The sequence below is a fragment of the Rhineura floridana genome, chromosome 1 (assembly GCF_030035675.1).
Source record: "Rhineura floridana isolate rRhiFlo1 chromosome 1, rRhiFlo1.hap2, whole genome shotgun sequence".
In the NCBI taxonomy this organism is placed as follows: Eukaryota; Metazoa; Chordata; class Lepidosauria; order Squamata; family Rhineuridae; genus Rhineura; species Rhineura floridana.
Window position 1 is genome coordinate 28208949 of NC_084480.1, and position 14423 is coordinate 28223371.

Sequence of the window (14423 nt, forward strand, 5' to 3'; positions counted from 1 at the left end):
TGCTTTTGTAGCTGGAGAGGAACAGGGCCCCACCCCTCCAGGCCAGGTGGAAATTAGCCAGAAATGCAGGAAGCAGGTCTTGCAGAAACTCACACAGGTAGATGGTCTCTGGCCCCTTCAGCAGTTGCTGCTTTTGTAGCTGGAGAGAGACAGGGCCCCGCCCTTCCAGGCCAGGTGGAAATCAGCCAGAAATGCAGGGAGCAGGTCTTGCAGAAACTCACACAGGTAGATGTCAAGGCCTAAAAGCACTAACCCCCTCAATCTATCCACCCTTTTGTCTTCACAATTTAGCATCCCCACCACTATCACATTGCTGCTGCTTTACTATTATTATTATTTTATTTTTTAAAAGACCAGGAGGTTGGCTTGAGGTTGGGGTCCACATACTGCAGCTGAAATGTATTTGTTTATCTAATTTATATCCCACCTTTCCTTCAAGTTGTTCAAGATGGTGCACATGGTTCCCCGCCATTCCCATTTTATCCTTACACCAACCCTGTGAGATAGGTCCGCTGAGAGGCTGTGTTGGGTCCAAGGTCACCCAGTGGGCTTCATGGCTGGGTGGGGATTTTAACCTGGATCTTAGCCCAACACTAACCTGCTGGTGTACAGGACTGTACATCTTCATACTGTCGGAAGGGGGAGAGGGATCCCAATTTGATTGGACCTTTGCATTAAGAAAACATATTGTCTGCAGGAAGCTTTTTATGGAAAGGGATATTTGGAGATGTGAATTTGCCATGCACCATGGGGGGGCAGTCACAACATTTTTTGAGCTTACAAAGGGGGTCCCATGCTCATAAAGGTTGGGAAACACTGCTCTAAAGCAATAGTTCCCAACCTAGGGGCCATGAAGTAACCAGTGTGTGTGTAAACAGTAAAGAAATTATATTTTTTTTAAGTATTCCCTCCCTGGATGCTGTCTGCTCCCCACTGCTGCTGCAGGCAACCCTTGCTCCAAACAAGAGGGGAAGACTTTTGCTGAAGTGGCAGCGTGTCTTTCAGGTACATTGGGGGCAGGTGTCTGCCTATAAAACTCGTGGCGGACGCTGAAGGAGGCTGAGGGTGGAGCTACCAGGAAGAGGGGCTTACTATTGCCGAGTCCCATCTCCTTGCACTGGCACTGCTGATGACGCCCTTGCTCAGAAGAAGAGGAGAGGGCTTTCCGTGAAGCAAAAAGCAAGGCTGCAAGGAAAGGCTGTTTTCCCCTTCCTTCCTGGCAGCTGGCCTGCCTGCCTGCCTTTCTTGGCTCCTGCTTCACTGCCACCTCCTTTGAAAAAATATTCTTATTTGTGAGGCCACCCAGATCTTGCCTTCAGCCCAGAGAGAGCTGAGAAGCAGTGAGGAAGTGCAGGACTTGCTCACCTTCCATTTCTGAGGCTAAGTGTGTGTGTGCCAGCATCCCTCCTTTCTTCCACCTACACTCCGCCCCCCTCTCTCTCCAAGATGCTGCAGCAGTTGAGGGTTTCCCCCCTCCCACGTGCCTGCAGGAGGGACAGGCGTGTTTGTGTGTATGCTGATCTGTCTTCTGCTCCACTTTCATTCTCCAAGTGCATGCTAATCAAGAAATCAGTTCTGATGATCATCCCAAGGCCTAAAAGCACTAACCCCCCTCTTCAATCTGCGCCTTGTTGTCTGCAGTGCACAATCTAGCATCCCCATCACCCACACATTGCTGCTGCTTAAAAAGAAAAAAAGCTCAGCAGGTTGTTTGAGGCTGGGATCCTGGTATTGCAGCAGAAATGTGTTTATTTAATTATTATTGCATTTATAATCCACCTTTCCTCCAAGTTGCTCAAGGTGGTGCACATGGTTCTCCCCCCTTTCTATTTTCTCCTTATACCAAACCTGTGAGGCAGGTCAGGCTGAGAGACACTGTCACCCACTGGTGTTGTGAGACAGGACTATGCATCTTCAGACTGTGGGGGGGAGGGGATACCAATTTGACTGGACCTTTGCAATAAAACAAAGCAACACCTCCCTGCGAGGGAGAAAGGGAAAGCGAGCTTTTTCTGGAAAGGGATATTTGGAGATGATTTTGCCACACACCATTTTTTCAATTAACAGAGACTAAAATTACAATTAGCATGGCGGGGTCATGACATTTTTTGAGCCTATAAAGGGGGTCCCATACTCATAGGTTGGGGACCGCTGCTCTAGAGGCCAACCTAGGAGCCGTGATCCCCAGGGGGGCCACAAAATAATCCAGAGGGGGCCACAAACAGTAAAGAAATGAATTCTTTATTAATTTTTTAAAAAAACTCTTCACTCCCTGGATGCGTTCTGCTCCCCACTGGTGCTGCAGATGACACCTCCCCGTTTCTCCAAACAAGAAGGGAGGACTTTGGCTGAAGCATGAGAGTGTCTTTCAGGCCTGCTGAGGGCAGGCATCTGCCTATAAAACACGTGGCAGACACCAAAGGAGGCTGAAGGTGGAGCTATCAGGAAGAAGGGATTACTATCACTGACTCCCATCTCCTCACACTTCCGCTGCTGCTGCTGCCCTTACTCAGAACAAGAGGAGAGGGCTTTCTGTGAAGCAAAAGAAGCAAGGCCGCAAGGAAAGGCTGCTTTCCCTCTTCCTTCCTGGCAGCAGCCTTCCTGCTTTTTAAACATGATTCTTATTTGCAAGGCTGCCCCGATCTCACCTTTGGCCCATATGGAGCCAAGGAACAGTGAGGAACCTCAGGACTTGCTCACCCCCCATCTCTGAGGCTAGGTGTGTATGCCAGTCCCCCCCTTTCTTCCACCTACACTCCACCACCCCCAATTTCTCTCTCCAAGGTGTCACAGTTGAGGGCTTCCCCCTCCCACATGCCCAAATGCATGCACGCCTTCAGATGCTTGCAGGAGGATCAGGTGTGTTTGTGTGCATGCACTCATCTGTCTTCTGCTCTGCACTCATTCCCCAAGTGCACGCTAACCAAGTAATCCGTTCTGATGATCATCCCAAGGCCTAAAAGCACTAACCCCCTCAATCTATCCACCCTTTTGTCTTCACAGACTAGCATCCCCACCACTATCACATTGCTCTCTATCCTCCATCCAGGCAACCAAGAGATAGTGTCAGAGTTCAGGGACACATTTCAGCCAGGCAAAAATACTCAAGGAATCTGTGAAGCGTGGCCAGTGACGGGTGTGGCTTTGGGAAAGGGTGAGTGGCTCAGGTGGGAGCAGGTCCTGGGGAAGAGTCCAGAGGGCTATGTAGAAAGAGATATTTGAAGGGTGGGTTTTGAACCCCAGGCCTGAGATTCCCCAGCCCTGAGCTAAGGCAATAGCTGTCTCTGTGGGTGAGAATGTTCCTGACATCACCTTCTACAGCACTCTGCCCAGGGTCTGAGAGACCTGAAACTTAGCTCTGCTGTCATCAGCTTCCCCAGTGAGCCTGAAGCTGTGACAGAACAGGACAATAATGTCACTCCTTATGCCTTGCCCGCTCCCATTCCAAAGAGCAGTCTCCATTAGCTTAGACAATAAAAATCTATAGAAAATAAAAACATAATGTTCCATATATATATAGCATGTATTTGATGGCATAGCAGCATGCTACTATAATTACGTCATGGGTGCCAAGGCTAGAATCTCAGAATGTAGGGTAAAATAAATGATTGAAAACTACATAAATTATATTCACAACTATTCAATGAAAACACACATAGAAGTTTTTTAAAAATAAATCGAGTAATTGCTGCTACAGAATAACTTAATTTTAGAAAACATATTTCTTGGTTTTCTGTGTGGGTGGCCCAAGTCCTCTGTCACTCTGGTCCAGATAGGGGCTACCGCGTGCGTCATGCTATGGTGAGGAGTGATGCATATAAACTTGTGAGTATGTGTTTGATTGTGTGGTGTGGTTTCTCCTCTGATCCAGCGGCCAGGGCTGCACACAGATACTGCAGGTCACACAATTTGCAATACTGCTTATCAACTATTGATAGGGAGGCTGACAGCTAAATTTATTCTTGTTCCTTTCTCCTCTGATCAGTGTTATTACTAATTACTGCACCAGCCTATGAATATGGGTGCACACAAACCTGTCATATTGCAACCTGTACTATTAAAAGTGTGATGTGTTTTTTTTCTAATGTATTATGCAGACTTTGGCATTCATTGTCACAAGTATTGTAGTATTTGTAGTATTCGTCTGCTGAACAAGTACTACTGCGTGGGAGCCTTTTACCCACTCTTTTCTACAAAATATCAAACAGACATATTTTGATACAAGATTAAACCATTATGATGGAGACTGAACTGGATAGGAAACATTTTCTTGCATTTTCTGCAGTGTAGCTGATATAGGCAGTTCAAATCAACAGCACAATGCCCAAGCCCCCCCCCAGCTCATCTGAAATGGAAAAAGCCAATGCCCACCTCAAAGTGCTCACTATTATTCTTATTGGGGAGGGAGAGGTGGATCAAAGGAAAAGAGGGTGGAACTATGCAAATCTTCATAGATAATATTTGCGTGTTTCAACAGTCTCTATCAGAGATAGTCCCTATTATTTGGTATGTGACTGGGCTTAGGGGGAAAACTGTCTATTTTGTATCTATTTTTGCTTTTTGGAGCGATATTAAGGTGCTTTTTTTAAAAATTTATTATCTTGCACAAATGTGGAAGAATTCTTCAGACTTCAATCTCTGTCTCTCAGAGTCTTGTAATGCACAGTAACATGCATGGATGCATCTCATACCCCTGCATGCAAAATTAACATGCAGATGTGATATACATAAACACGTGTGCACGCAAAATACATGCTCCAAAAAGCCAGCACACTGCTTTGTTCCACCCCATAAAACAAATAGTAAATATGGTTTGTTTATTTTTTAAATTTAGAAAAGGGCTAAACTGTCTTTCAATGAAATAGTCCCAAGATGGAAGTGGGTGGGTGCTGAATGTGCTTGAACTGAAGCTATTGGATTATAAGTACATCCGGTTTTGTTGTGAGATTACACTTCTTAAGTTCTTTTTATAAACAAAACTTATGGTCAGTTTGATATTGCACCCTGCCTCTGAAGGCAGCATTGGACCTACTGATGAGCAAATGAGCACAATGTACAAGAGGTAGAGAACTGTAATGAATCTGGGGTGCTTCAGGCAGTGACCGGAACACGGGTGTAACAATTACACATGAGTGCCCCTAATTTCATCTGTAAAATATTAGAAAGTTTGCAAAATGAGAACTGGGTGGTTGGCCTGAATGATTTAATAGTGTCTTGCATCATACTGGCTGAGGAGGGAGATGGTTTAGAGGTCTACTTCGTGGCCCTGATCAAGGAAAATAGTGACACACCCAGCAACACTGTCATGCCTTCATTGTGAGACCTGCTCTGCAGTCCAAAAACTGGTGGAATAGCTTAGCCAAATCTTTTGTACTTATGCAACAACCAATGTGAATAATAAATATCACTCTTGTGTCAACCACTGGGAGATTCAGAGATGATAAAGCTCAAGAAGAGACGAGGTCTGCAGCTAATCGTTGTCATATATGCAGCCTATGGGAGGAAAAAATGTAAATGTAAACACTGTATGAAAAAAGCCTACTATGCTTGTAATTAAAAACAAACCAAAAGAAAACACTTCAATTTTGTGGATCCTAAATCGCTACAATTCTGTTGGGCATGTGTAACATACCATCATCAGCAATATCATCATAGATTTCTTCATCACTGTAAATTTAGAAAGAGAAAAGAAATTAAATTGGTTTAGTTACTGTCGTATATATGAGGAACATAGGAAGCTGCCTTATAGCAAGTCATACTATTGGTCCATCCAGCTCCATATTTACTGGCAGTGGATGTCCAGGGTTTCAGATGGAGTCTTTCCCAGCCCTACCTGGAGATACTGGGGTTGAACGTGGGTCATTATCAATGTAAAACATATGCTCTACCACTGAGCTATGGCCCCTCAAAAGCTTGAAGTAGCTTCCAGAGTTGGTGATATGGGGCAGTATCTGACAACGCAGAGGTGCATCTGGCACCTTCACTATACAGCTTTCGGCGAATGTTAAAGATGTTCATCTTTCTCCGGCATTTGACACCTGAGATGTATGTTTTCAGGACCCACCCTATTCCTGTGATCGCAATTTGTTTTAGTTGTTTTTAATATTGAATTTAAAACTGTTGTAACCTGCCCCAGGACCTGGTGGTGGTGGTAGTGGTAGTAGAAGTAGTATTTGTTTGTTTATTATTTAATTTATATCCTGCTCTTCCAGCAGGAGCCCAGGGCGGCAAACAAAAGCAGTAAAAACACTTTAAAACATCATAAAAACAGACTTTAAAATACATTAAAACAAAACAACTACAAGTAGTAGTAATAGTAATAGTAATTCAGCTAGCACAAGGGCTTTTAGTTGTACATTGGAACTTTCTGCCCTCGCTTCTCCCCTGAGCTCCCTGTGCCCCCAGTAACTCTACTCCAGAGGGTTGGAAGACCTCTTGGATCAGGTTTCTTGGTAATGTGGAGAACACACAGGGAGGGGTGGGGAAATTCCATTGTGCAGTTAAAAGTCCTTGCACTAATGGAAGTCTTTAGTCAGATACCACCCATGATATTCAGCACACACCTATGCATGTTTACTTAGAATCAAATCCCACTGCAACTCAACTCACATATCAAAAAGGTAGCAATTTGTATAATAAACTATTTAAATATTTGAAGGGATTTTGTTGAAACACATGAAGAATAATATATTGGGCAACAAATGCTACAAAGTTTACCTGGGCAAGCCATGTTGAACTTGTGCAATCTTCCACACTTGCCATTTGTTTTAGTATATGTTAAGTTCTCAGTAGATTTTAACCAATAGATTATTGTAATAAAATATTACAGTGAAGATAAGGACATTATCCTTATCAAAAGTCAACAGGAAAAACACTTCGCTTTAGATTCCAAGAAACGCTTTTGTTTCTGTGAAATTTTCAAAAGGAACAACTTATCAGCGTTTATCAGCATTTTATTAAAAAGTAATCATTTACAAAGCTTTGTTGGGGGGGAGGAGACAAAATGGTTTCACTATCTCTGAAAATACTGTCTTTTAATAAGTTTCAAGATAAAAACATTGCACTTACTCATCTGCTATGCAGCTTCTCCTGACGTAGCCATCTGTAAAATTGGATTATAGATACATAGTTATTATCATAGTTGAAATTGAGATCTCTCTTCTGAGCTAAGAGAAGACCATGAGACGGGATGAAGAAAATGATAATGCAAAAATGACATGTGTTCTCTCTGGACCCATCCTGACTCTGTGAAATATGTCTACATTTAGCTGGAACTAACACCCTGCTATCCGAATGGAAGATCATAGGTGCATGTTATAGGATGTACAAGCCACCTGTTCATAAAATAAAAATTAGTGAATGCCTCGCCACCACGCATTCAGAAGTTTGTTTCTACATCAGAGGTGGGAAATTCAACAGGGGCCCAATCTGGCTCACAAGGCCATTTCTCCCCAAACACTCCCACTTGTAATTAGCTGAAGTTACTTATGAGGTCAGCAAATGGGTGAGAGGGCAGGCTTCAATTTTGCTTCGTTTGTGAGTGCCCATTCCCAGCAGCCAAACTGAGCAGGAGTTAACCTCTGCTTGACAACAGACAAATCTACATTTTACCATCATGTCTAAAGATCGCATAAAGGGCTCACATTTTATGCTTGATGTGTGAGAGGTGACTGTGAGGCGTCCTTCCCTGGCTCTCCCTGTCAGGTTCCTACCTGCGCGTGGTTACTGCCTGTCTCTAGGCACCACCAGGGACTCCACCAGTCCGGACCGCTCTCTCTTATGGTTTCTCTCCCCGCTCTAGCACAGATCTCAACAGATCCCCCTGCTAGGCAACCACCAGTAACGTCCCAATACTAGTATTCCCAGAGATTCTGAATACTGGTATTGTTATTCTCTTCACCGCTGCCACCATTTGTTACAGTTCCCCTTCAGCCTTGGTCATTACCTTACCCTCCCTTCTGGTCTGTGAAACCCCAGCCAAGGATCAGGCCTTTGGTAAACCAAATTAAGTATTTATTAAAGATAACAAAGCTAACAAGATTAACAAGATTTCTTCTTAAGGCACATAAGCATATGGTTTTACTCAATACTAATCTGAACTCTACCCCCCTCCTTCTTCACTCTCTCCTGGCAAACAACTCTCTCAAACCCCACCAAGCAACTCTTTCTCTTCTCCCCCCAGATTCCACAATTCACCACCTCACATTCCCCCAGATTTACCTGTCATCCTTTCATTTATACTGTCAGCCATTTTAAACATTCAGCCAATCATCAAGCATTCTATTGCCCATTCACTCCCCCTCCTCTTTCACTACTTACCATGTATACTCTAAACAACCAGCACTTACCATATATACACTAATATATAGGAACATCACAGTGACATCAGCAGACAATTACCTGTGATGTGAGCTCTGCAATGGCTCTGCAATTTCGACACAAGGAAATAATTACTTGATGGTGTGGTCACTGAAGATCAAACTACATGTGATGTTAAATGTACCTTTGTATTAAACATTAAAAAATGCAAATAGTTTATGTTGTGGGGGGCTGACAATTATCTGCAGTTTAATCCTTTCCTCCCCTGCTCCTATCCTGAGGTAAAATAACAACCCCTCTTCTGCACCTAGATTTCTTTCCAGTGTAAATACCAGATTTCCCTCATGACCACAGCAGGGGTGGAAAGAATTAACATTGCCATCTGTAATGGGTAGACCCAGATAATGACTTAAAGTAAGCATATAATGTGCTGAACTCATTTACATACACTTACATTTGCTTAGAAGATGCTTAAGAATTAATGAAATAGTCTATAAAGTCTGCTGTATGCATAAGAGCCAAACAGTAAAACAGGAGTAGTTTGAAACTGTCCTCCTGTTTTCCTCCATCTCCTGGCTAAAGTTGTAATTTTCCTGAGAAACAACTAGACTAGACAAAGTATGATTTTCTCATGAAGTTGAGTACAGCACAGGATAATGGGTCTGGGCAGACAGCCAATGTGTCAGGTAAACAGTCAAAGTGAAGGAAGAGGAAATCCTTATATGGTGATGTTAAGCTGACTAGTTGAGAAAGAAAGACTCTTTTGGCACTTCTGATGACAGCATGATTAGAAGTAGCAAAACGCAGGTAAGACCATGGGAACACGCCTTCCCATAGAAAAGAAAGGGTGGGGTCAAAGAAAGCAGGAGAACCATCCATCTATACCATCCATCACATCTGATGGGTGACATATCATGACATGTATTCCTATGTATTTCGTACTTCGGCTTTGTGATATGACTTACGAATTTAACTCAGTCCTTCAGCTATTTTAACTTGTTTTAATCAAGGTGTGCCTTCAGAGTTTTATACTTTGATGTTAAATGGATATCCAACAATTTCTGTTATGCTGATATATATATTTCTAGTTTTCTGTTTTCTGTTTCTGCAATGATGGCTAAGGACACCTAGAATGCATTTTATTATTTGTAGTGTGCAAGATATGAATAAATAGCATATATTATAAAGAATGCTCTGCTGTCTGAAGTCTGACTCCGAAATAGAACATTTCTGGTACCTCCCAAGACTCAAGAATTCATGAGTGGGGTCTCCTCTGTTCTTTTCTCCACTTACACTAGACGACTGCTCTCGATAACCTGTAAGCTTAGGTGACCTAATGTTCGACATATAAGGACTCTGTGTAGATACGGGGTAGGGAGAAGGCAAGAACCCTCAACACTATGCATTCACTGGCAAGGGGGTAGTCTTGCTGGTAACGCATCCTAATCATGTCTACACAGAAATAAGTTCCACTGAGCTCAATGGGGCTTACTCCCATGTACGAGGGGTTAGAATTGCAGCATAAATTGCCCTTTTTTGTCTGCTGTTATCCCACTTATCACTTTCCCTAACTAATGCTATCTGCATTTTTTAAAACCTGCCCATTAAATGCAAAGAAGCATTTAACTCCATATGTAGTTTGGCTCCGAGTGATGAGCTTGCATGTGTGAACTCACCCAAAGGAGTGGTGATGCTCACAGTGCCTGGGGCAGATTTTCTCTGGAGCTGAACCAATGATAAGATTTGATTGGCTTTGGATGAATGATGCAAAAAGTTAGGAAAGCAATTGTTTCATACAATTATATGTCCAGTGTGAGCACAACGTTATTATAACCTTTCCAGACATTCACAGGCCTATTGGACTAAAGAGCACTGTGTGAAACTGGTGGCACAAGTCTCTTCCCTATGCCTACACCATCCTCTAACATTTTATTTCAGAGCTGAATACTCTCCAATGTACCAGTAAATCTCAGGCCCACTGATGCAGCCCTTGAAAGCAAAGAAAAAGTGATCTGTGTGATGATGCTCATTACAAAAGTGATGGAAGATGCTCATCCATCCCCATAGCAATGCCTCACACTTTCCTTAACCTCTTCCTATCGATTGTTTCGCAAAATTGGAAGGAAAAATACACACCCTGTGCTGATCAGTGTTTTGAAAAGGACTCATGCATCTGGCCACCACAGATAAACAAGTCTACGACAGGGAGTCGGCTCAGGACGAGTTTGAATAGATATGGCAGCTATTTTTGGAAATGTATATCAATTCTACATCCCCCAATGGAGATCTTTTATCTTCTTACCAAAAACTGCAATAAACAGTAAGTAATAACAAATGTAAATCCTTTCCACCCCCTTTTGTTCACTTTTTTTGCTGATTAAAAATGTAATTTGGACACTGTGTGCTCTTCGTCTTCAGCACTAGAGTGATTTTTAGAGCCAGTGAACATCATGCTGCCCCCTGCAGCAAGGCTTCCTTCTCCTATGTGAAGTGAGAATCAGCTATTGTACTATTTGTACCATAGCACAAAAATAAAATTGTCATGTTCATACTCTGGAAAGGGCCTTGGCAGCACTCCATAGCCCATTTTCTCCAGAACTTTCAAACTGACTTTTAAAAGGGCTATTGCTTGACTTGTGCATGGTAGCCTTTGTGACTCAGTTCCTCATTTGGAAAAATAAGAATAATAAATAATACTTTCCCCACAGTGGCAGTTAAAAACTACAAGGCAAACATTCTGAATTTGATAATGCAATTCCCTCAGTGACCTTTGAAATCTGAATTCCTGTCATTCATTTCAAGACAGGAAGACTTCCTTTTAAATAAGGGACAATACTGCAACTTTACGACAACTCCTTTGGGAAAATGAGCTCATATCTAGTGTACTCTGTTCCCCTTTCCTGCCTTGCATAAAAACAATCTTTGCCATTAGCAAGCCTTTCAGAGCAAATTATTGATTTTTAGTGTTAAGACTGCACAATATAGGAATCACATTGTATTGTTTAGAGAAAATGCTTTTTTGAGTGTAAGCTGGCAATTCCCATAAAGACAACCCATGCTAGGTGCAAAATTGCACTTTGCAATATTGTCAGTACTCAAAAAAGCATCATGGGACGTGTATTGTTTGAGGTTTTCATGAGCAATGCGAGCCACCCACCCTGACATAGTCCTGGCATAGACATAGTCCTGGAATCCGACATGCAGGCCTTCACAACATAGTAGTGAATGGGCTAAAGGCCATATCCACATCATGCATTTGAAGCACATTTATACCACTTTAACAGGATGGCTTCCCCCAAACAATCCCGGGAACTATAGCTTACCTCTCACAGAGCTATAATTCCCAGTGCCTTTAACAAACTACAGTTTCCAAGATTCCTTGGGGGAAGCCATGTGTGTCAAATGTGCTATAACTGTATGGTGCAGATGCAACCAAAGACGTTGCAGTTACATTCCAGGTCATAATACTCTGGAAAGACATGGGGCAGTATCCAAAGAAGTAATTCTGCTAGCGCAGATTTCCACTTGTGCAATAATACTTTTGCTCCCTCTCCTCTACCTGTTTCCTCCCATCTGCTCCAGAGGGTTGGGGAACCCCCCAGAACAGATGGGGGGGCTCAGAATGTTTGTGGGGAGAGGAGAGAGAGAGATGAAGTTCCATTGCACAGTCAAGAGTCATTGCACTACTGGAACTAATTCACTGGATACTGCCTAGGGGATCCCATTGGTGGCACTTCTACCCACCTGCATATTTGGCAGATGGAAGGGGAGCTCCATGTCAGCAGAGTGATACTGGTATGGAGCTCCGCAGGTAGTGGCTGACAGGAGGCCAGCAGGACTGGGCAGAAGGATACCTCAACCTAATCCAACCCCTCCTCCCATCTCAGCATACAGGAGATTTGGATTGTTCTGCCAGTCTGGCAGAAGCAGGTCATTCTGTGAGAAGCAGAACAGTGAAACTGGGGTCAGACCAGTTCTTTCCTTTCCTCTGGCTAGGTCACCTCTCAATTCTTTTTTTAATTTAAACCGACCATGCTGTCCCTTATTTAATTTATAATTTTTTATTTTATGTCCAACCTCGACATCTCATTTTTCAGCCAATGAACTTGCAATTTTTATTTTATTTCCAACTGCTACAACGCATTTTTCAGCCGGTTAGCTTCACTGTTTGATCAAAAGGCGGCCATTAGACTCGATGCCCCTTTCAACTTTACTATTCTATGATTCTGTGAACTCTTCAAAGCAAACAAACCAGCTCACAACATGATAAAATAAACAATAAAATTATAAGGATAAAATAACAAATGAAACAAGGCTAAAAATATAGATAAAACTGTTGATTTCATCTATATTTTTATAAATAGTGCCCCTCCCAATTCCACATAGAAAAGTTGAATCTAACTTCAACACACTGGCAACAGCACAGCATCCTGTCCTGCATCTGAGGGGAACAGACTCAGGGGGCATCTCAGGAGGCACAGAGCAGACTATGTGCAGCACACACAGCTCTGTCCCGATACCTTTCCATCACTCCCTGTCTTCCTGCACCTGCTGCCTGAGGCAGCCACCTTGCTATGCCTAATGGTAGGGTTGGCCCAGGCAGCAAGGCTGGAAAATGCCAACCTTATTTCTTAGCTTTTACTGACTACAGGGTGGGGTCATGGATTGGTTATGGTTGTCATTTCTAAGTTTTCAAATGCTGCACTCCACACTGAGCCTCTGGGAAAGGGTGGGATTAAAAATAAGAAATAATAACGAACAGCCTCAGCTGCCGACAGATGTTCAGGCCTTGTGAGAGAGGGTGGAGTTTGCTCATTTGTTCTGTAGATACTAGTCAAGCCACAGCATCTGCCATGAATTTCACTATCAAAAGAATGTGAAGAATGTCTGGTAGGAGGGGGGATTTTAAATTGTTTTCTGCTCTTGTAAGGCTGATTTGCTTAGAGAGAACAAAAAGAAGGTCGAAACCTGGCAGCAACATGTAATATTTGAAAACAGATTTTTTTTAAAAAATCCAAGTTGTAACAAGTACAAGAATTGTACAACAATTATCATAGTTCCATTACACACAGTTGCACATCATGTGTACTCTGCTCCTTTGAGGAAGAGAGTCTCAGTCAGTAACATGGATTAGAAGAATCCTTGCCCAGGAAGGCACCAGGTGGAACACCTTATTCACCTTCTTCACAAAGCATCATGTTGGTAGAGATTTCCCAAAGTGGCTTGTATGAATCCACCACTGTTGACAGCCCTTATGTTAAAGCTAAAGGTAGAAGCACTGGATACCCTTCATGGGCCACAGGAAAAACAATCTAATTCCCTTTTCTAACATATTTGTAAGCAAATAACATGAAAGGTCATGAGTCTCTATTAGCATATCATTTAGGCATCATGATTTCATTCAAAGTGGATTGAGTTAAATAGATAGCACTAAAATGCATTGAACAGAATTTTGTGGCTTTACTTTTAACAAGTAGTTTTCTATTTATTTCTGCAATGAGTTACCTAACGCTGCTTTCAAAGGCATGCTCTGGATAGCAGATTTAAAATATGGGCTTGAACAAGGATACATAAACAATAAGACAAAAACCAGGGATTGTAACCAGTTGTTCAGAATATGTCTTATGATTAATCTAAACATAATATGAGCTATCAGTGATAATGCCTATCTTGCGCCAGAGTTCTTAGACACATAAAGACCCTCTGCCCCTTGCTATCTGAGTACTGTAAAGTAGGTAAGAGAGTTGTCCTTGTGTTTTGGTACTTACATTTTCCTTCTTCATTCCTACACAGGACTTTAGTATCGTCCACATTTTTAATAACATCAACAGATTCTCCTGGCTTCACTTGTAGGTCTTTTGAGCCTCTCTTCTTAAAAGATGGTGCTCGGGATATGGTTGTAGTATACAGAACTTGAATGTCACCTTCATACTGTGAAAATAAAAGTGAAGGTTATTGTACGCATATGCATGCGTGCATGCACACACATACACCATTGGACTGTACCTAGGGATGTGCTAGAATTCTGTCCAATTTGGATTTGATACCAAATTTTGCATTAATTCGCCTATTCTCTATTATTGTGGACCGAATTTTTATATAGC

The 14423-nt window shown here is 42.5% G+C and overlaps 1 protein-coding gene across 6 annotated transcripts in view; it reads right to left on the reverse strand.

The window, feature by feature from the left end:
* Positions 1 to 2225: 2225 nt before the first annotated feature.
* FYB1 (FYN binding protein 1) overlaps positions 2226 to 14423 on the reverse strand; it is a 76319-nt gene continuing 64121 nt past the window's right edge. For all 6 annotated transcript variants that reach the window (XM_061616879.1, XM_061616907.1, XM_061616899.1 and 3 more), the window contains 4 exons: positions 14088 to 14250; positions 7069 to 7102; positions 5633 to 5667; positions 2226 to 5493 (listed from right to left, as the gene is read on the reverse strand). In XM_061616879.1, coding sequence (XP_061472863.1) covers positions 5471 to 5493; positions 5633 to 5667; positions 7069 to 7102; positions 14088 to 14250 — 255 coding nt within the window. In that variant the 3' untranslated portion in view covers positions 2226 to 5470. The remainder of the gene's footprint in view (positions 5494 to 5632; positions 5668 to 7068; positions 7103 to 14087; positions 14251 to 14423) is intronic.